Here is a 21,225-nt window from a genome sequence, read left to right on the forward strand (position 1 = left end):
CGTTCGGGAGCAGCAGCAGCAGAAGGCCATTGCTTTCACATGCTGCACGTGAGCTCCCAAAGGCACCTGGTGGGCCACTGCGAGTAGCAGAGTGCTGGACTAGATGGACTCTGGTATGATCCAGCAGGCTTGTTCTTATGTTCTTATGTTCTTAAAACATCAGAGTTTCCTGGCTCTCATGATTCACAGGGCTTCTGAAATCTTTGACACCATACAGGTGAGCACGTTGCAATGAAATGTCTGCCCCAAAGGAAACTGAAGAAGGTATTCTTCTGTTTAAGTTTACTTAGCAATAACTCACCAAGCAGGGTGACCATTTGCTCCTTTCTCTTGACGTGGCTTGCCTAGATCATAAAATCCTTGCCTTAGTAAAGCCATAAAACTCTTTTTGTGTTAGATAAAGGAAACTAGATTCTTTTAAGACCACATTCTAACCCAACTTGTCAGGTCCAGGAAGATTGATCTGACGCCCAAAGACAGACAAAGGAGAGATATCTGAGATCACAGGAATTGGAGGGAGAGAGAGATTCATTCTGATTTCAGCCTTCAGACTAGCAAGCGTTACCTTGAAATTTAAGTCATTTTCTGTTATTGTCACTTTTCTTTATTTTCTTTAATTTTAATAACATCTTTGAAAAAGCCAGCAGTTTTCAGAATCTGGATTTGAACCCTGTTTTCTCGGGTACGTTACTAGAAAGAGGTGAGCCCACAAACCCCCCTCTTTCTTTCACAGAAACATACCCTCACTGTGGGACAAAGCAGCAGAGTATAATCAGCCTATGTTTGACTGTTATTCATTACATGTGGTCCTTCGGTAAGAAATTTGCGCGTGCGTGTTTGGAAACCACTTTTGTGTTGCCAACTCCAGGTTGGGAAACTCCAGGAGATTTTGGTGGTGGAGGCTGCAAAGAAGGGGGTTTGGGGAGATCAGTTGTAATTCCAGAAGATCTCCAGTACGCATGGGGAGACTGGGAACCCTGGTCTTCATTTTGTGGAGAAAGGTGGTATAATTTAAAATAAGATAAATAAATAATTGTTGGTATATTGCAGTTTATAAACCCCAAATCTAAGTCCATTGAAGTCTGTAGGATTTGAATAGTGTAGGCAGAGGTGGGATTCAGGGGGTTCCGAAGTTTCTGTAGAACCTGTTGTTAAAATTTCCTCAGTTCAGAGAATTGAGGAAAATATCACTTTTTTAATACTTAAAATATTTTTATTAAGTATTAATATTTTAATACTTAAAATAAAAAAAGTGATATTAAAATATTTTTAAAATATTTTTTAACAGTCATTATTTGAATCCCACCACCATCGGAACCTGTTGTTAAAATGTTTGAATCCCACCACTGAGTCTGCTTAGATAGCATTGTTATTCCCTTAACCGAAAGAACACAACAAGTGTGATTCAGTCTCTCTCTCACACACAGGATTTCTTGATATATAGAACTGGTATTCTATATCTTTTACAGTTCTGGAAGTGGGAATTTTAGTGCATACAGCTTCAAATACAGTGGGGAGAAACACACCTGTTGAATTAACCTCTGTTTATAGAACTGTCAAAGGGGGAGGAGGACAAATAATGTTATCTGCTTAGATAACATTTACCTACAACAAAATAGTTACATTTCTTTCAGCAGGCCCATTAATGGTATGGAAAAGTAGTTTGACTTGAGGGTGTTTCTCTGCTCTGCATGATCTACAAACAAAAGAAATAAAACTGACATAAAGCAATAGCTTTATCTGTCTTTTTGGACAGAAGAATGACACTGAATAATCGTAGAGCACCTGAACTGAATGTTTGTATTGCCCTCCCTGCCTGAAGGAAAGCAGAGCTGTAGGTTTGACTGTTGTTTAGTATACTTGTAGCAGGGACAGCAGAGAGAGACCTTGTGTGCTGTCTCACTTGAGACCATGAGAGCAACCAGAAGGATGTTTCCTAAGGTATCCCTCAAGCTGCTGGGCATGATCTTTTTGTTCTTCTTTGTTTCTTTTGCTGCCTACATTGGCTTTACAGAAAAATTTCCATACAGGTAAGAAAAGTTTTGTCTTCTTAAATGTTCTTTATAGGCTCCGCACTGTAACTAGTTTGGCTGTACTTTATTTAATGATACACAGTCCCCTTCTTTCCTTCAAGGTGTTCATGTTGGTATATGTGTTCAAGGTGTTCCTGGTGCCCCCCCCCCTTTTGCCCTCACTACAACCTGTGAGATAGATCATGCTGAAAGAGAAAGACTGACCTAAGGTCACCTAGTGCATTTCGTGATCCTATTATAGGGAGTTGAACCAACGTTTACTTAAGGGTGCCAGCTCTGGGTTGGGAAATTTCTGGAAATGGAGGATAGGAAGGGAGGGATTTAGCATGCTACAATACCATAGAACCTACCCTCCAATGCAGCCATTTTCTGCAGGGGATCTGATTTCTGTAATGACCCAGTATGGTTTGAGTCCCCACTCATGCCATGGAACCTCAATGGGTGACCTTGGCCAGTCACATTCTCTCTGCCTAATCTACCTCACAGGGTTGTTGTGAGGATAAAATGGAGGCAAGAAGAGCAATGTAAGCCTCTTTGGACTATGGGGAGAAAGAGTACAAATGAATCAAATAAAGTCTGGAGATTTGTTATAAAAACAGGAGATCTCCAGGCCCCATCTGGAGGTTGGCAACTCTATGTTTTCTAGGACCTGACTGACATTCTAACTACTATACTACACTGGCTTTGCCCACTGAAAGGCACCCAAGGTGCCTTCTTACTCATTTCTTTCCTCTTCCTAATAGAACATGCCGAAGTATTCCCCATTCAGGTAAACTTCTTTACATTCTAATATAACAGAAATGTTTTCTGACCGTTGCAGTTGTCTGCCTCTCTCTCTAAGAGTTCCAAGGCTACATAGGTCTTAGGTTTTGCTTGAGTGATGCTGTACCCATTGCTGTGCAATTGCATGATCCATGCTCACCTCGCTGAAAATGAAAAAAACAACTAGTTCAAATATTTCATTAGGTTTCCCCACCTCAGATATTCACTTTCAATTAAGGCTTCAACAGCTACCAACTACCCAGAACAGTTTAAGCTTCTATATATTTATATAAACTCTTCTAGACCTGGATACCCCAAGCTAGCCCAATCTCAGCAGGTCTCAGAAGCTAAGCAGGGTCATCCCTGGTTGGTACTTGGATGGGAGACCATCAAAAAGGTCAAGGGTTGCCAGGTAGGCAATGGCAAACCACCTCTGAATGCCTCTTGCGTTGAAAATCCTATGGAGCAAATAGGATGTGATTTGATGGCAGGAAAACTGGCAGATAAACAGTTCTGTTTGCAGTTGTGTGCCTTCAATTGTTTACTATTATATCCGGTTGATAAAGCCACTGGAAGTGGAGCGTGCAGCCATTTGGCACCTGTTATGTTCACGTGGGCCTGGAGATTCACCTAATCTTGTTTGAGTAAATTTTACAGCAAAGTTAGGCACGAGGTAAAAGACTTGTATTGCGAACTGAGGTAAAAGACATGTATTGCCTCAAAAAGTCGAACTGACTGGAGTATATTGTAAAGGGATCAAGATAATACAGAAATACCACAATGTACCCATGGGAATCAAAAAAAGTATTTGCACAATAGATTGTGGCTGCTTTGGAAGTGCAATGCACAACCAGAAAAGGGAAACAGAAAATGCCCAAGGAGGTATGTTCATTTCTAATTTGCCATGATCAGACCTCTAAAAGGTAAACATTTTATCCTTGAAGTCTAGCAGGGCTTAGAAAACCACAATTACTCTTCAATAGTTGGTTTGTGGTGACTGATGGTTGATTTACAGAGCCATCCTAAGACAAGTTACACATGTGTATGTAAACTTGAAGTCATTAGGCTCAGAAGGGGATACCTCTGCGTAGAATGGCATCAAGTATTAGTCTCCCACAAACATTTGTGTAGATGAGTTGTTAGGGTGCAGTGACCAGGCTACAAAAATAAATTTACCATAGGACTATGATTCAGAGAGAGAGAGAGAGAGAGACTGGCAACTCCCAAGGATAATGGTCTGCAACAGTTTTCTGAAGTGAGTGGTCAGCATCTCAGCCCATTAATTAAACACCTGCAACATTTCCTCTACACTTTGATGATTGACAAATGGGCACATTATGTGCTCTGGCTTGATTCAAAGCCACAACATCTGATTGCAGATTGACACATACAGGTCTTGTTCTGCTGAGAACCTTTTTTTAAAGGGGGTGTGTGCGTGCATGCAGTGTGCGTGCATGCAGTGAGTTAATAGTTATGGACTGTTTTACGGCCAGAAGCTGCTCCACATATTTGTGCAAGCCAACAGTTATGATAATGTGTAACCTGTGTAATTTCCTGGGTCACCCATAAAGGCAGCAGGGCAGGCGGGAGTATCTTTTAAAGTTTAGTTATAAACATTCAGTCTTCCAACAGACAGGACTGGCATATATGGAAATCTCACTTTTCTTACTTGATGCTAAGAATCTGCATAGATATGTGTATAGATTGATACCTGTTGTGTCAGCCGAAGCACCTGTACTGGTTCTGTGTGGAATGAGGGACTGGAGAAAGGAAGAAGTAAAAGGGGTTGTCAGTGAAATGCATCCTCCATCTGTTCCAGACATAACAATAGTACAAAGGGTTGGAAGTGGTGGCATTGCTTTCCCTCAAGTGATTACACCCACACCCCAAAACTGTTTCCTTTTCTTAACTCCTTTCCCTAGCGGTTCTATATATAAGCTGCTTTCCCCCAAAACCATTCTGGCAAATGCATTTCATCATAGAGAGGCCTTGATGGCAGCCTTTCATTGAACACATCCAAAATATCACCCTGTCAAGCTCATCTGTGCAGTCTCAACTCTACTTGTTTGTGTGAATGTGTGTTTTATTAACTTATCCTTAGCGCTTATATTTTTACTGATGTATAAAATTTCTCAATTGCTTTTCTACAGTTATGCAGTGCATTCCCTCTTATTCCAGAAATACTATTTGTGGGGAATTCATTATGGACCAGTGTGGGTGGATATCGCTTGGTTACCAGCGGTGCTGTGCAAGCAGCTGTCTACAGAATCTTTGGTATAAATATACTATTCTCTATTAAAGTATTTTGGAGATAAATGTCTTTTGAACTTCCTTTAGACTATCTGAGTACTTTCATCATGCCACCAGAGTGCTACAAATGAATGTCCAGCAGAGTACCCAAGGAGCTCTTCCTATCTACCAGGAGAAAGTAAAGCCCCTACTCAGCTCTTACATTACTGCACAAGAGCAAGATGCTGTTAAGAGACTGGTGCTGAACCACAATCTGGATGTCAAGAAAGAGCACACCAAGGAAAGAGAAGAGACATCTGCAGTTATTGAGAAGCAAACCAGGAATAGTTTTGTGGTACCAGCAGCCAATAAAAAACAAGCTGAGAAGGAATTAAGACGCCGAGCCAATGAGATGCAACCTGAAAGTACGGCTGTGACACCTACAGCCAAGCAAAATCTTACTGTGGGTAAGGGTGCAAAACAGACTGCCAATCAAAAACAAGGTAAGAGAATAGCACTAGTACCAGTTTCAAAGAAACAGAAAAATAAAGATGTGATGCCCCATCATAAACAAGAGAAGCAAACCAAGGAGAAATTAAAAGAAAGAGACTTATCTGAAGAGCATTTGGTAACTTCTGACCCTCCTTCTCGGAAGTTGTTTACCAAAGCTAAGTCAGTTTCTGTCACTGCGGATCACAGCGTACTTGCACGGAACCACAGTCAAAGGTTCAAAGCATCTGACTTCAGATCTGAACCCCGTTGGGACTTTGATGACCAGTATCTTCTGGATAACTCAACTCCACAGTCAGTAAGTAGACACATGGTCATAAACCCCCTAAAGATTCTGGTGGTTTATTATTTTTCATATGTCTTCAGAATACAAAGCTAGTTTGGTTCAGCTTTGGTTCAGTTATTAGTAATCTGGGGTAGAACAAAAAACTTGCATGTGGCATGTAGGTTTGTTCAATGGTTTGTTTCTGTACTTTGTAAACTATGTGTCACATGGCCTTACTTTGAGCCCCCAACGCTGCTCAGGTTCAAGATGATGACGATAAAACAGCAAAGCATAATAGAATTTGTCAGTGGTTTTATTTGTGCTTCAACACCTTCACAACATTCCAGTGATATGCAGATGGTGAACATAGATGGGGAACCCCTAAATAATTCCATAGTGAGCCCCCCGCCTTCACTGGCAGTCTTCAAGTAGTGGTTGGACACACACATGTCAGGGATGCTGGACTAGATGGCCTGCGTGGCCCCTTTCAACTCTATGACCTTCTACATGGACACAGAAACTTTCATACTGAGCCACAGCCCTTCCCTGTGCTTGATTGGATGTCTGGGGAAGAGACACTCCACTCCAGAGGTGCTGACTGGCTCTCCATGCTGCCAGAGACATCAAGGAGGGAGTTTCTAGTAAGGTTTTATTTATTTGTATTTATATCCTGGCTTTCTCATGTGGCACTCAAAACAGATTACAACTAGGATTGCCAGCAGACCTTGAGAAAAATGTCTTCTCCCTTTAACATTTATGTTAATAAGTAGGGGAAGTTTTTCATGGAAGGAGAGAAATCACAGTAACTAGTAAATAAGATCCTGTTAAAGATCTGGCAAAGAGACAGGACATTTTGCCCTCTCCAGGTAGTTGGCAACACTATTTACCATCAATATTGAAAACAGCAAGAGTACCATAAAATAACATAGAAATATAAAAATCATCTAATTTCTGAAAATTTATACAAAAATATAAATGAAATAGCTGATGAGCTCTGTCAAGTGAATTCTTGACCAAAAAAAAGTACATTTTAACACCTGTCACCTAAAAGTCTTACTCCGTTGAGTAAGCCTGATTGATCACACTGGGGGGTGCTTTTCATCCAACTGAAGTTATTTTCATACCACTAAAATCATTCTGTTCTTCATGGAGGACAGTCTTACAGCATATAGTAGAGCAGGATTCTTAATGTATGGGTGACATGTATGAGAAAAGATGATCCCTAAACTTTCCAAGATGGATGCTGTAGAAATAAGGCCAGAAACAAAAAAACACCAGGACAACTTGGACATTCGTGTTATGTAAATGGCTGCCAGCACCATAGTAACCAGAAGATGGCCACATTGCAGCGATGGGAATACCTGCTTTGCAAGCAGCTGGTTTCAGGTTCATTCATTGGCATCTGCAGATAAAAGGATCTCGGGTACCAAAAAGCATGAAAGGTCTTTTTCTGTCTGAGATTCAGGAGAGCTGCTGCTGGCTTCAGTAAAACAATACAGAACAAGATGAGGCAGCATCATATATTCTGCTCTTAGAATGTTTGACACCGCATCAGATACATTAATAGTCCTCTGAGAGAGGGAAGAAGCTGCTATCAGTTGTGCAACTTTGCAGTGTCCAATAGTCACTTCCCAATGTTGTTTCCCTTTCTTTGTATTTCAAGACCTGTCCAAATTCACTGCGGGTCAAGGCTGCCAACTCTGACTGGTTGCAGGGCATTTTCCTGCCTAACATCACACTCTTTATGGACAGGAGTCACTTCAGTGACAGTGAATGGGAGCGCATGGAGCACTTCCCCCCACCTTTTGGGTTCATGGAGCTAAATTACTCATGTGAGTAACTCAACCAGGGGGAAACAAAGGGGGCTAATAATGGGGCTTCTTCCCACTGGAACAAAAAATTCTGACTTGTATACTGAGCAGGCTGTAAGGCCCTGTTAAGTTTCCTTCAACTCAGAACCTGCTCCTTCCTCCCCTCCCACCTTATAAAATAATGATCAGTTACCAGCTGCAGTATCTTCATTATCAGTGCTAAGTGTATAGGAAGACCCCATATTGATAGAGACACTCTTCTGAGAACAACAAATATATTATGTTGCACTGAACTACTATGTAATAGTGAAAGCTTCCTTGTTTTGAAGGAAGAAGCTGGTAAACATAGTGATATTGTGTGTTAAATCATACTGCATTTTCCTCCTCAGCTTACAGTAGATTTATTTACTTATTCAGTACATGTTTATCCCATTCTTACTCCAAAGAGTGCATGCCAAATGTACATCATACCCCCTCCTCCATTTTATCTTCATTATAACCCTGTGAGGTAGGTTAGGTTGAGAAAGAATGACTGACCCAGGAACACTCATCAGGCTTCTGGCAGAGTAGGAATTTGCACCTGGACCTTCCAAATCACAGCTATACCGCACAGGCCATGCCACCATCTGTCTTAAACACAAGAGCTTCTAGTATCCCAGGTACAGAGTGGCAATTCTCACTCCTATTTTTTTTTTTTAAGAAGAAGAAGAGGTGAGTACAGGGAGCAATTCCTTGAAACGCCCAATACCTGCAGCCAGAAGCTTCCAGGAAAACAGTGGCCCAGATCCCTTAGGGAACTAATGGAGACGAAGCATATCCACTGGGTACTAGAAATCTTCTCAGACAGGAAAAGAAACCTGACCCTGGAAAGGGCTGCAAAGTAGGGTTGCCAAGTCCCCCATGGCAACAGACAAAGGATGGAGGTGGTGGACTTAGCTGCTCACAGGGCGGCTGGCGCTGATACGATAATGTCACCTCTGAGTGTGACATCATCATGTCAGTGATGCCAAGGAAGATGCTCTGGTTGGGCAAAAACTCCATCGTAGAGGGTGTTTTAACCATACAGTTTTGCCCAAATAACCATACAGTTTTGCCCAAAATACTCCCAATGACTCCTTCAACATTGCCAACACAGTGTCACTTTCTGAAGTGACATTGGTGCACCAATGAGGCCAGGGCCTCATTGTAAGCCCAGTAAGTCCCCTGCTGGCCAGATGGACCTTGTCAGGGAGAGGGGGTCCAAATCAGGGGATCCGCTGCCCCTGGAGGGGGTCTGGCAACCCTATAACAAAGTCATTTCTTCCTGAAAGGTTAGCATCTACTAGAGACAGATTAAAAAAGCAATGGGTGAAGTTTCTCTCCGACCTACGGGTTCCTGGTAGGCCAAGTCAAATATCACCTGTATTAATGAGCCTTTGTGTCCCAATCCACCTGCACTCCCCCAGCAAATTTCATGGGCCCAGTTCATTTCCTTAGTTCTGTTATATTCTCTTCACAGTTCAGAGTACAGCTGGATTCATACTTCATTGGATACTGTACCATAATAATCATTCACCTGCTGGATTTCCCTGCGCAGCAAGACAATCAGGAGGTGAATGATGATTGCAGAGCAAAAAACACATAATATAACTGATGGTGTGTGGATCTGGCATATGTTCTTGCTGTTCCGTTATGCTGAACAATGATACTTTTGTCTTTTCCAGTGGTAAAAGAAGTCATAACCATGCTTCCTCCAAAACCCTATCACCAAATTCTCATGGCACAGAACAGCAGCCACGCTTCCAGGTGCATCACCTGTGCTGTAGTAGGAAATGGAGGGATATTGAACAACTCCAGAATGGGCCAGGAAATTGACTCCCATCATTATGTCTTCCGGTAAGAGGAACCTGCTTCTTCGGTTTTATTCTTCCCTCGTGTATTGCCCACCGTGACTAGTACGATGCAATATACAAATAATGGCCAATTCAGTTGTGTGCACAGAGCAGAACATGGATAGCTAAATGTGATAAAAAAATTAAAGAACAGAATGCAAACAGTCACAGGCAATGAGACAAAACAAATTGACATGAGCATTTGGGCAAACAGCCTTCATTTATTTGTTTGTTTGTTTTAAAGTCCTGTTTATTTATTTATTGGTTTGTTTTAAAGTTCTTTTCATTTTTTGCAGGTTTTTAGTTTTGCAGGTTGGACAGCCCCATCCACACCAGAGGTGGTGGGCGGGCTGCAGCACTGATGTGGCGCCGCCCTGCCACTCCCATAGAGTCCTTCTGGCAGCATAGGGAGATTCACAAAGTGAAAAAGCCTCCCCACCAACAGTAGGACTCTGCGGGCCCCAGTGGACTTACACCACTTTTCTGGTGGCTTAAGTCTGAAGTCGGGCCCAACGGCGTAATGCTGGCAAAGGCCAGGAGGCGGCCAACTAATATCGGCTCTTCCCTTGGCCATGCCCCTGGCCCACCCCTGCTATGCCAGCGGTGGCAGGGACCCTGAGTCGCTGGAATGGCTTTCAGCACCATGTTCCAGTATTGGGGAAGGGTGGCCGCTACTGCATGCCAGCGGGATCACCCTTCTGCCAAGGTAATTGCCCTTGTGAGGATGAATCTGCCAGCGTGGTGGCACCCCGTTCCCAAGAGCAGATTCAGGCCTCCCTTTGGATGGGACTCTTAGGCCCCTTCCGCACATGCAGAATAATGCACTTTCAATCCACTTTCACAATTGTTTGCAAGTGGATTTTGCTATTCTGCACAGTAAAATCCAGATGCAAAGTGCATTGAAAGTGGATTGAAAGTGCATTATTCTGCATGTGCGGAAGGGGTCTAAGTCATCTAACTGGTCTTTGTGGTTTATTATGATTTTTACTGTGTGAATGGGATGTGACTGCCCTAATTATGTTGATAGAGTAAGGCACCAATGAAGGCTGTTTGCCGAAACACACATGCCACTCTGTTTTGTCATTGTGGATGTTCACAATCTGTTCTTGAATTGTTATTAAATAATCTGTGTGGTGCTTTATGTGCACAATTGAATTGGCCATTATTTGTATATTGTCTCAAATGTTGTTGGTTTGTTTTGTCAGCATTTTGCTTTACCCTTTTTTGGTGGTGTCTCTCTTGTTTGGCGAGGCAGAATAGATTACCGGTATACTGTTACTGGGATCAACTGGGAATAATATGAGGAACCCAGGATGTACAATTTCATCAATAAACACTGAAAGAGTAGAGAAAAGTGCACTTTTAAAAATTCATGATCATGCATAAAGACCATCTGTATCAATGGGCTCAAGACACAGAAGGCAGTGTCTGCATGCATGCAGCTCTGTTTTATGCTGGAACATTTACATGAGCCCTGCCTCTAGGTTGCTCCCGGAGCCATGCAACTTAAACTTTGGAACTTAACCTAATTATCGACCTACTTTATAATATAGCCAGCGCTTAGTTAAACCACAACACCTATCTAGTGGAAAGTTTCAAAAAGTACTATTTTTCCAGAAGCTTATTTCCTGTATTGTATTCAATAAGCAATAAACTGGCTCCCCCTCCTGCATAAGGCTGTTAAGATTTTAGTCTAGCAAACCCACAAAGGACTATTTATATTTCAAAAGTTTCCAGTCTTTTGATCTGTTAGTTGGCTACTAGCTTCCAAAAGACGAAGGAAGGAATAATGGCTCCACAGGTATATTAATACACCTTTCTACTGTAGACAGGTTACAGTATCACTTTAGCAAGCTTCCATGATGGAGTCGAGATTTGGATCTTGGTCTCCGAGATCCTAGTCTGACATTCTCGTTACCCCTGTTCCATAGAGAGTGGAACTAGTACATCAAGGAATGGACTGGGCTAGACCCTTTGGTCCCGAAATGCTAGTTTTCTATATCTATACATAAGGAACTGTATATGAGTGAACATTCAAAAATGAGATTTCTCTCTGCAGACTGAAATACTACAGACCATTCTACACCCAGAGGAGACTGTTCTCTCATTCTGCTACATATAAATATATAAATTAGGCTTATATAAATTAGACTGGTCTGATTCTAACAAAGTTCTCCTTTTCCATACTTGAATTATTACAGTTCTCAAACATTGCCAAAGGCTTAACTAGGAAACATATAATGGCTATTCTTGTGCTCATTCTGGCCGCAAGATACAGAATCAAAGCTTAGCTATGCCTTCAGTCTGAGGCGGTCCCCCACTTGTGGGGCCCTCCTTTTGATTAGTATTGCCTCCTACAGACTGTGCTCTGTCACTTCTGGTAGGTTTGATGATGACATTTTAACAATGAAAATGGAGATTTTCACATGGCCAGACTGGGATGACCACAGTAAGAACTAATGGGGCAGGGAGGGGCATTTAGGTCACTGTGTTCTTTTACTCTAATCTGCAATGAAATCTCTTTAGCTTTCAGTTATTTCTGAAATTATAGGAAAAGGGTGGATTTACCAATCTATTTTAATTCAGCAGCTGAATGTAGTGTTCCAAACCTTAGGCAAATCTGAAGGTCCACAAAACTCTTTTTGGTTGTATTTTTTTCAAAATGTGAGGGGATTCCAGCAGTTTATATAAGTGTTGCTGTCAGGGTCTGGTTATAAATTCACTCAAGTGTATTCGGAGCAAACATCCATTATACTTGAACAGTCTGTATATGTAGGACCTGTGGTCTTAACTGGAGTTTCTGTTTTCTATATGTTAGGACAATTAAACGTCTTACATGCCTTCCTCTGGAATTATTTTTCCATAGAAATCTTGAGATAGTTATTTTGCATCAACTACTGGAGCCCCTCAACCCTGCAATAGAGAATAAAATGCAATGAGGAGGCCTGGCATGGCTAACTTTACAATTCAATACGGTCTCTTGATCCAGGGTTAGTGGGGCTGTGATCAAGGGTTATGAGAAAGACGTCGGAACAAGAACATCCTTCTATGGATTCACAGCCTATTCCTTAATGTCTTCACTTATGATTCTGGGGCATCAAGGATTTAAGAAGATTCCCATGGGAAAGGTAAGACAGATGCATAACGTTTATACTCTGCTTCCTTGTTGGGTAGCGAACTGGTTACTCTTAATTTGGCCTTTATATTTTGGCTACCGTAGGGCAGAACTACCGCCTAGTTCTAGCCTACAGCACTCCATAAAGTAGAAGCATTGGGTCTAGTTGTCAGGTAACTGAAGTGGATTCCGCACAGCAGATTTATAGCAAGTAACAGTTGTTACAAATGAATTCATTTCCCATTTAGAAAAAGGGGAAATGAGTTCATTCATAACGATTGCGACTCATTATAAATATGCTGTGCAGAATGAGCCTTAGTTTATTCAAGGATGGCAGACCCAACTTTGAATAATTCTGGCCACTACAGAGCTATGGTATGTGTCTTATTCTTTTTTTAAAAAAATCCTATTTATTGAAAAGATAATAACAAGCTGTGAGTCCATTTTACAAACAAATTTAATATCAGTTCTAACATGCCACAGAATACATATGGGCAGATTCCATTAGGAATTTAGAGTTCTAGTATAATAAAAGATAGGTCATCATTCATAAAATTAGTTCATTTCCAAATATGACATACTTTGAGCACTTATGTGATTAATAAACTCATTTTTCAGACCTTATTAAATCATTCTGATCTTGTTGGTGATTATGCATTCTTTCCCCAGTTTATTGCAATACAATTTTTGTTGCATTCAGTAGATTTATAACCAAATTAAAAACCCAATCCATGTCATGTACGGGCAATCCCGTCCAAGAGGCTTCCCGGTGGTGTGGGAAGGCTTGAAAAGTGAAAGGGCCTCCCTGCTGGTGAGAAGCCTCAACGGGCCTCAGTAGACCAAGAGTGTGGCTTTAGTCCAAGGAATGGCCTGCCAGCATAATGCCAGCAAAGATCAGGGAGGAGCTGACTGGTTATGGCCCAACTACGCCCACAGTGACAGGGACCCTGGGATGCTATTACAGCATTCAACGTGGTGTTCCAGGGCCATGTGTGTGTGTGCGTGTGCGCACTGGCAGAATCACCCCTTTGCCAGGGTAAGTGCCCCTGGGAGGGCAAATCCCCAGTGCTCCCAAGAGCGGATTTCGCCTTCCGCCTTTGGATGGGGCTCTGAGTCTGTTAGACACAGTAACAATATCACTACCTGGTTTATTGACAACTGGTAGCATGCAATTTCAAATACTTGGTCCAAAATTCCAAAAACTTGTGTAATGACATGCCCTAAAGATATGTTTAAAATCCAGTCTATTTGCAGAGCACTTCCAACATTTATCACCGGCCTTTTCTGCACACACCATTTAAAATGTTTTCAGGCAGGAAATGAAATGTTTCCTCCATTGAATCCTTCATCCCCCCCCCTTTGATTCCAAAAACATTTCCAAGAACCTTTCTGTTTCTTTTGAAGCCCTTTTATAATGATTCTTTAGTCTGAAATGTTTATAAGCCGTCTTTCCTCACAATGCAGTCATTTTTTCAAACGTTTTATCTTTCCTGCTGCTGTTTTTTACACCTCTGTGCTGTTGCCCAACCTCCACCTTGGTGCTGGGCTTTGTTTGTTTTTTTGCGTCCCTCACTCACTCCTTTCCCCCTCACCTTTCCCTCCCCTATTTTGGTCGAATCAACAAAGCACTGGTTAAACAGAGCTACAAAGCATCATTTGAAAAACCCCTCACAGTGGCCATGAAACATTTGGAGGAGGTGAGTGCAGACAAACATAAAGAAGGGATCGAAAATGTTCCTGAAACGTTTTCAGTGACTTGTGCAGAAAAGACCAGAATATGTCTTATATTGTAATTGTATATGAGGTTCTAACCTGAACGGTCCAGGCTAGCCTAATCTCATCAGATCGCAGAAGCTAAGCAGAGTCCGCCCTGGTTAGAACTTGAATGAGAGACCACCAAGGAATGCCAGGGTCACTATGCAGAGGAAAGCAATGTCAAACCACCCCTGTTAGTCTCTTGGCTTGAAAACCCAACAGGACTGCAACAAGTCAGCTGCGACCTGACATGACTTTACACTTTACATATGAGTTTAAGGATGCCTATGTTAAGTATGTATAAAAATCCATTAAATCTCAGAACAGCATAGAGACCATTAGACTCAGACCAACAATCAGCCACTGCAAGCAAAGAAGGGATAATGGGTAATACAATCTCCTTTGTATCCGCTTCCTTGAATGGTGAAGGCATTCATGCTGACAGGATGAGGAACCAGTACTTAGAAGCCAGGCAAATAGTTCCTCACACTGTGAGCATTATTGAATTAGTGACAATAAGTTTGGCAAGGGATCGCTTGGGTTTTATGTCTCTATGACTGCTGGGTCTCTGATTTCTCTCAGTTTAGCGTAGTCTGGACTATCTCCAGGTTCCTAAATCAGCACTCCGAATTTTGCAGAACATCCCATTTTTATCCCCTCATTCATTTTGACCTTGTTCTGCTACTCTGAAAAGCTGAAATTGCTCTTGGATCACTGACATAATTTATTCAGAATGAAGTTGGAACAGAATTTGGATTGGGCTGGGGGTGGGGGTGGGGGTTGGGGTTGGCATGCTGTATACCCAGTCCTGCCCAGTGGTTAAATGCATTCTGGCAATGCTTCTGTTCCTTCTGTTCTTCTCCCTGTCAACATATGTGTGATGTGTTTCCTAGGAGATCAAGTACCTTCATTTCCTGGAAGGGGAAAGAGATTATGAGTGGCTGAAAGCTCTTCTGCTGAACAAGGAAGTCAGAAAGGGATTTTTGGACTACTATGGGTGAGACGGCTCTGTGGTCTAAGCACTATTCAGAATTCTCTTCCTTAAGCTTTGTTGCAGCTTTAGCTCTTCTTTATAGAAGGCTCTGGTGGCAATGTTTCTTTACTGTTAGTCTATTACTCTCCCCCTTTGTTTATTAAAATATTCATACACCACTTTCCCTCAGCACCCATGGTAACTGAAGGCAGCTCACAGAAAAGCCCAGCCAACAAGTACCAGGAAAATTAAATTTTAAAAACAGGCTTGGATATTGGAAGCTGAATTGCCTGACTTAAAGGCAGAGGTGGTGAGAGCGTTCCGGGGCGGGGCAGGGGGGAGGATGCACTGGTGCATCGGTGCGTCCTCCCCCCCCCGCCCCACCCTGGAATGCCCTCACCACATCCCCACAGGGGCACGCCTCCGGTACATCGTAACCCCCCTTCTGACCCCCTTGGAACTACGCCTCTGCTTGAGGGTATGGTGTATGCATGGTACATCAGCACATAAGACTGACTAGAGTGTCAGACTAAGATCTGGGAGACCCAGGTTCAAATCTGTTATGGAAGCCCACTGGACCTTGGGCCAGTCACTCTCTCTCAGCCTAACCTACCTCACGGGTTTCTGGGAAGATAAAATTGGAAGAGGGGAGAATGTTGTAAGCTGCTTTGGGTCATCATTCAGATAAAAGCAGAGTACAGTAAGCCAAAACTTTATTTATTTATTTTTTGCTTTCTTTCCTAGGAAAATACCCAGGGACAAATTTGATAATAATTTCAGCCTGGACAAATATTTCGTGATTCATCCAGATTTTCTCAGATACACCAAAAACAGGTAGATCATAAATAAAGTTAATGTCAGTAATAAAGAACCCTTTGTAATTTTGATGTTCAAAATAATTGTGATTGCCAGATTCAGTGGATGTCAGTGCTCTCGGGCTTTAATAGTTGTAGCAACATTGGGCAAGCACAGTTTCTCTATCCACAATGCTGCAATGGTAGGAACACAGTTTCTCCATCCACAATGCTGCAATGGTAGGAATAGCTACACCAGGGGTAGGGAACCTACGGCTCTCCAGATGTTCAGGAACTACAATTCCCATCAGCCTCTGTCAGCATGGCCAATTGGCCATGCTGGTAGGGGCTGATGGGAATTGTAGTTCCTGAACATCTGGAGAGCCGCAGGTTCCCTACCCCTGAGCTACACCAACTGAAACTCTTGCTTCTGCATAAGTTTTTAAAACTCCAGAGTTTAGCAATAGTCGCTGATGAATTTGAGGGGAAGGGGGTCATTGTATGGTATGAATGGATGCCCCATAAAAGCCCTGCTGATAATGTTAGCCAGCCCCATCAACTCCTTCCTCCTGTGCATTATAACTGGCAAAGGATAGAAATTATATATATATAATTTAAAACGTTACCGGTACTAGCTGCCTTTCCACCCAAATAGGGGTCCCAAGGCAGTGCCTATCAAAGCAATCAAAACATTTAAAACATTAAAACTGTATTTAAAATGCATATGTAAAATATTTAACAATGTAATAAAAGTATATAGACACACAAACACAATACAACTAGAGCTAATAAGTGTTTACTTGGGGTTCAGCCAAACAGACCAACAATGTCTTCACCCGCTGGCAGAAGTCGGTGGCAGGGGCAGACAGACAGAAAGGAATTTTATTGATCTTAGTTATTTAAAACATTTCTGTGCTGACTTTCCACCTGATCAGGATCCCCAAGATGGTGCTCTAAAAATATTAAAACATCTGAACAATTAAAACCAACAATTATATTATAAAATAATTCAATACAAAATCAAACAAACACTATAGAACCAGGGAGGAAGGCCAATAATGGTTATTGGGGGTATGCCAAATGAAACAAAAAAAAAGTCTTCATTCATTGACTGAAGACACTAATAGAGGGAGAAAGACAAATCTCCCTGAGATGTGTGTTCCAGAGTTTTGAAGCTATGACTAAGAAAGACCATTCTCAGGTTCCCATGCATTAGGCTGCCAACCTGCAGGTTGCAGCTAAAGATCTCTTGGTATTTATAAGTGATTTCCAGGCAACAGAAATCAGTTCACCTGGAGAAAATGGCTCTCATTGAAGCTAGACTCTATTGGCATTATACCCCATTGAAGTTCCTCTCCTCCCCAAACCATGCCCTCCTCGGCTCCACCCCCAAAACCTCCAGGTGTTTCCTAACCCAGTGCTGACAACCCTACAGCATGTTAGTCTCAATTGTTGAGGGTAACTGAATAAGACCTCTAAGGATGACCACAGTGAGCTCGACCTCTGGCTTATCATGCCAGCCTTGGCATGGATGTAATGTCCACCTAGTGTAGGAGTCCTGCACACCATGTCCAAGACCGTCTCCACAAGCTCAGGCAGGGAGACAGCTTGGTAGCAGAGTGCTAAAGTTTTTGCACCACAGCCAAGAAGGCCCTTTCTGAGGGAGCTTCTTGTCTAGCTTCTGATGGTGAAGCACCTGATGCAAGGGCTCTGAAGCTGACTAGACTGGATGAATCCTTAAGGTACGCTTGCCCAAGGCTTTAGGACCTATAGGGCTTTTAAGGTGAATATCAGCCTCTTGAATTGGGCTCAGAAGCAGATTGGGAACCAGTGTAAATGGAACAAGACTGGATTGGTATGGTCCTTATGACCCACTCCAGTCAACAATCTGGCCACAGCATTCTATACCAATTGTAGTACAAAACAGTAGTTGATAAATTTAAAAAGAGTCCTTGTGAATATCCTGCTCAGAACATTCAAATAGAAAATAAAATTATGGATAAATACCAAATCCCTGAAATCCAGGATTTTCTTGGACAGTTCAACTTACCGACTCTTGATTCTACATATAAAGACATTAGGTTTTGCCCCACAGAGGGTGAGGTGATTGTGGGGTTCTCACCTCTGGGTTGAGAAATAGCTGCAGATTTTGGGGGCGGGATCTGGAGAGGGTGGGGTTTAGAGAGGGAAATGGAATTCTGCATGCTACAGTGCCATAAAGTACACCCTCAAAAGCACCCGTTTTTCTCCACATCAACTGAACTTTGTCTCCTGGAGATCAGTTGTAAAACTTGGAGATCCCCAAGCAACTCTGGGTGATTGGATGAGTTGAGAGATCAGATGACGCTTCTCCAAAGAAAGGTGCTTGTTCTAGCTGCCTTAAAGGAGGCAGATTTCCTCGTGGAAAAGCCTTGCTCGGACCAAAGCAATTTTAACAACAAGCAGCTTTTTGGCAGCCTCCCACCCCCACCCTGCAACCGTTTGGCGAGTTCTAGTTTCGGTATGAAAACTTAATCTCCCTGGCTGATTACCAGTCCTCATCAGGACTAGTTTATCTACTACTATTTTTCTGCATGCCTGGAAAGTCTTCCAGCCTTGTCTGTCAACGATTCTGTTTTGCTAGTAAGCACTCAACCTTCAACTTCATTATTAGCGAGAATGATGGTACTTTGGGTGGATTGCATGTGTGCAGAGGCACTCTAAGGGGATAGGGGGCGCCGTGCACTGGGTGCACGCTGGTGGGGGTGGAAAATAGTTTGAGACCCTGCCACCTTTACCCCTTTCCAGGCCTGGCCCGTTTTCAGCCAGCAGAAAGCTGTTTTCAGCCAGCAGGAAAACGGTAAGTAGGAGACAGGGTGGGGCTATGGGGGGCAGCGCCCATGCACCATTTTGCCTCAGGTGCCATTTTCTCCCCCTACGCCCCTGCATGTGTGTACCATATTGCTTACATTCTGTGGGCTGGATGCACACCATTTTTACTGTGCGTGCATACTGTCACCTGCTATCTTATGTCCCACTTTATGTCCCACTGCAGGTTTCTAAAATCCAAAAATTTGGACAAACCCTACTGGCGGATCTATAGACCTTCAACAGGAGCGTTCCTTTTATTAACTGCACTCCATCTTTGTGACCAGGTAAGGATGGAGGGGGTGTGGCAGGTGGGCTGCACAGGACATAAAGGCACTTTTCTTAGTGGAGAACTAACTAACTACATGAAATCCGAATCTGATGAAGCCTTTCAGTCTCCTGTGCTTGACGATGCATATTTGGTTTCAATCTTAGTCCAGTTGCAGCACTAGTCCTTCCTAAATGGGAAATTTATGCTCCTTCTCTAGCCCTCTCCATGATTTGGAATAGTACCCCCATCATCTTCCAATTATGTGCTTCCCACTATTTGGTAAGCCAACTATTTCCTCACCCACATCCCATCGTTTGTAAGCTACTTTCCCTTTTGAAATTCATTCCCCACCCCTAATTTTCTGCATCCAATTCATTTTCCTTCTGTAACTCCCTAATATTGTGGACTTTTTGCCTTCACCAGGTAAGCGCTTATGGGTACCTCACAGAAGGCCACCAGAAGTATTCAGACCATTATTACGACAAGGAATGGAAACGCTTCATCTTTTATTCCAACCATGACTTTGATCTTGAACGGAGGGTATGGAAAAAACTTCATGATGCGGACATCATGACTCTCTACCAAAAAAATCTGATGGAGAACACAGCAGAAACATAATGCAAATAGCATTCTTTTGGGGGTTATAAAATTAGAGTGGACAGACGTGTGTGTGTGCACGCGCGTGTGTGTGTAAAAGCAGGGATATTATCCAGAACTAAACCATGTAGAGTGGCTGTGTGACCCTAAAGTTTTTGAATCAGGGTTCCTTCTTCTTGCAGAAAAAACTGTATCCATACACAGTTGTTAGCTGCATGACAAAAAAAAGAAAACCCTGCAAGCAAGCAACAACTCTATTATTTTTGAACATATATGCCCTGAGAATCTCTTTTGATTGTAATGGGCAAGACTGTGGATTTATCTGCCTACCCTGACTATCAGCTTCTTTGCAAAGTCTTGGGCTAAGATCCTTCCCATTGCTGCTACCTAATGTTCCTCCATTTGACCTTGAAACCAAATCCACACAAAGCTTATGTTCTGCCTCTGAGGTGCTGTCACAAAACCGAGTCCCTTAATGCAGTTTCCTGTTCTCTTAGATGTCGATTCAGGCTTCAGGCCTATCATAGAAAATTTAAATTGGAAAATAACTGTGCTGTTGCTTGAGATTCAGCAAAGCTGTGACCTTTTGCAACTGAGATAAGAACCCAGGTGCGAGGAGGCAGTTTCTATCCTGATTCACCTCTAGTCTTCAAGGCCAAGGATTCCATCCAATTAGCTAAAATAAATAATGAGCCTCAACACTTGGGAGATGTGGAAGGGCTTAGCTGCACACAAGCCCCAGGATTCCATCTGACCCCTTTGGTTGGTAAAAGGGTTACATAGTTAATTGACCTCACCAGCCACCAATCTGATTGGTCAAATGAGCTCAGGCCACCTCAGACTCTTGGCCATAAAGTTCAGGATTTTCAGTCTAGTTTTGCTCTTGGTGCCTTACCCATGACTTCTCGAATGGACCTTTTACTTTATGGGTCATACAGGCTGTCTGCCTATGCTGACTCTCAGAAAGAGTGGACTTTGAATGCTGGAAGATTTCAGCTAGAAGGGCAACATCTGATCATTTGAACCAATGCTATTACTGTACAGTTAGTCTTTTTGATTATTTTAATCCTCACTATTCTTTTAATAGATCTCCTTGCACAGTTTTAATAAATCACTTTAATCATATCATGTGTTTTGTCTTCTGGTTGCTTCAGTCTAATTTCAGCATATAGCCAGGTTAATTGTTTTGTGAAACTCACACTGCAAGTGGACTGCCTTGTAGGGGTGACTTTTTTGACTTTAATCCCAGGAAAGTTGGAAGCTTGCCATTTGGCTTCTGGCTGTTGAGTAGTGAAAAGGGGCTGGTGGCAGCTATTGAGATGTGAGGACTCATCTCCCAGGGTTTTGTCATTTTCTGTGTGCTAGTCCATCCCATGAATCTCTTGGACTAGG

The 21,225-nt window shown here is 42.5% G+C and overlaps 1 protein-coding gene across 1 annotated transcript; it reads left to right on the forward strand.

The window, feature by feature from the left end:
- Positions 1–1,879: 1,879 nt before the first annotated feature.
- Positions 1,880–20,958, forward strand: ST6GALNAC1 (ST6 N-acetylgalactosaminide alpha-2,6-sialyltransferase 1). Its single transcript, XM_048490451.1, has 9 exons — positions 1,880–2,030; positions 5,133–5,832; positions 7,463–7,631; positions 9,314–9,485; positions 12,471–12,609; positions 15,245–15,348; positions 16,069–16,158; positions 19,153–19,252; positions 19,660–20,958. The coding sequence occupies exons 1-9, from the start codon at positions 1,912–1,914 to the stop codon at positions 19,852–19,854; spliced, it is 1,788 nt and encodes a 595-aa protein (XP_048346408.1). The 5' UTR covers positions 1,880–1,911; the 3' UTR covers positions 19,855–20,958.
- Positions 20,959–21,225: the final 267 nt, after the last annotated feature.

Source organism: Sphaerodactylus townsendi, linkage group LG03 (genome assembly GCF_021028975.2).
Source record: "Sphaerodactylus townsendi isolate TG3544 linkage group LG03, MPM_Stown_v2.3, whole genome shotgun sequence".
Lineage (NCBI taxonomy): Eukaryota > Metazoa > Chordata > Lepidosauria > Squamata > Sphaerodactylidae > Sphaerodactylus > Sphaerodactylus townsendi.

Coding starts and splice junctions, on each gene's coding strand:
- ST6GALNAC1 (XM_048490451.1), top strand. CDS start 1,912: ATGAGAGCAACCAGAAGGATGTTTCCTAAGGTATCCCTCAAGCTGCTG. Junction 5,833..7,462: donor ATAACTCAACTCCACAGTCA/GTAAGTAGACAC, acceptor TTGTATTTCAAG/ACCTGTCCAAATTCACTGCG. Junction 19,253..19,659: donor CACTCCATCTTTGTGACCAG/GTAAGGATGGAG, acceptor TGCCTTCACCAG/GTAAGCGCTTATGGGTACCT.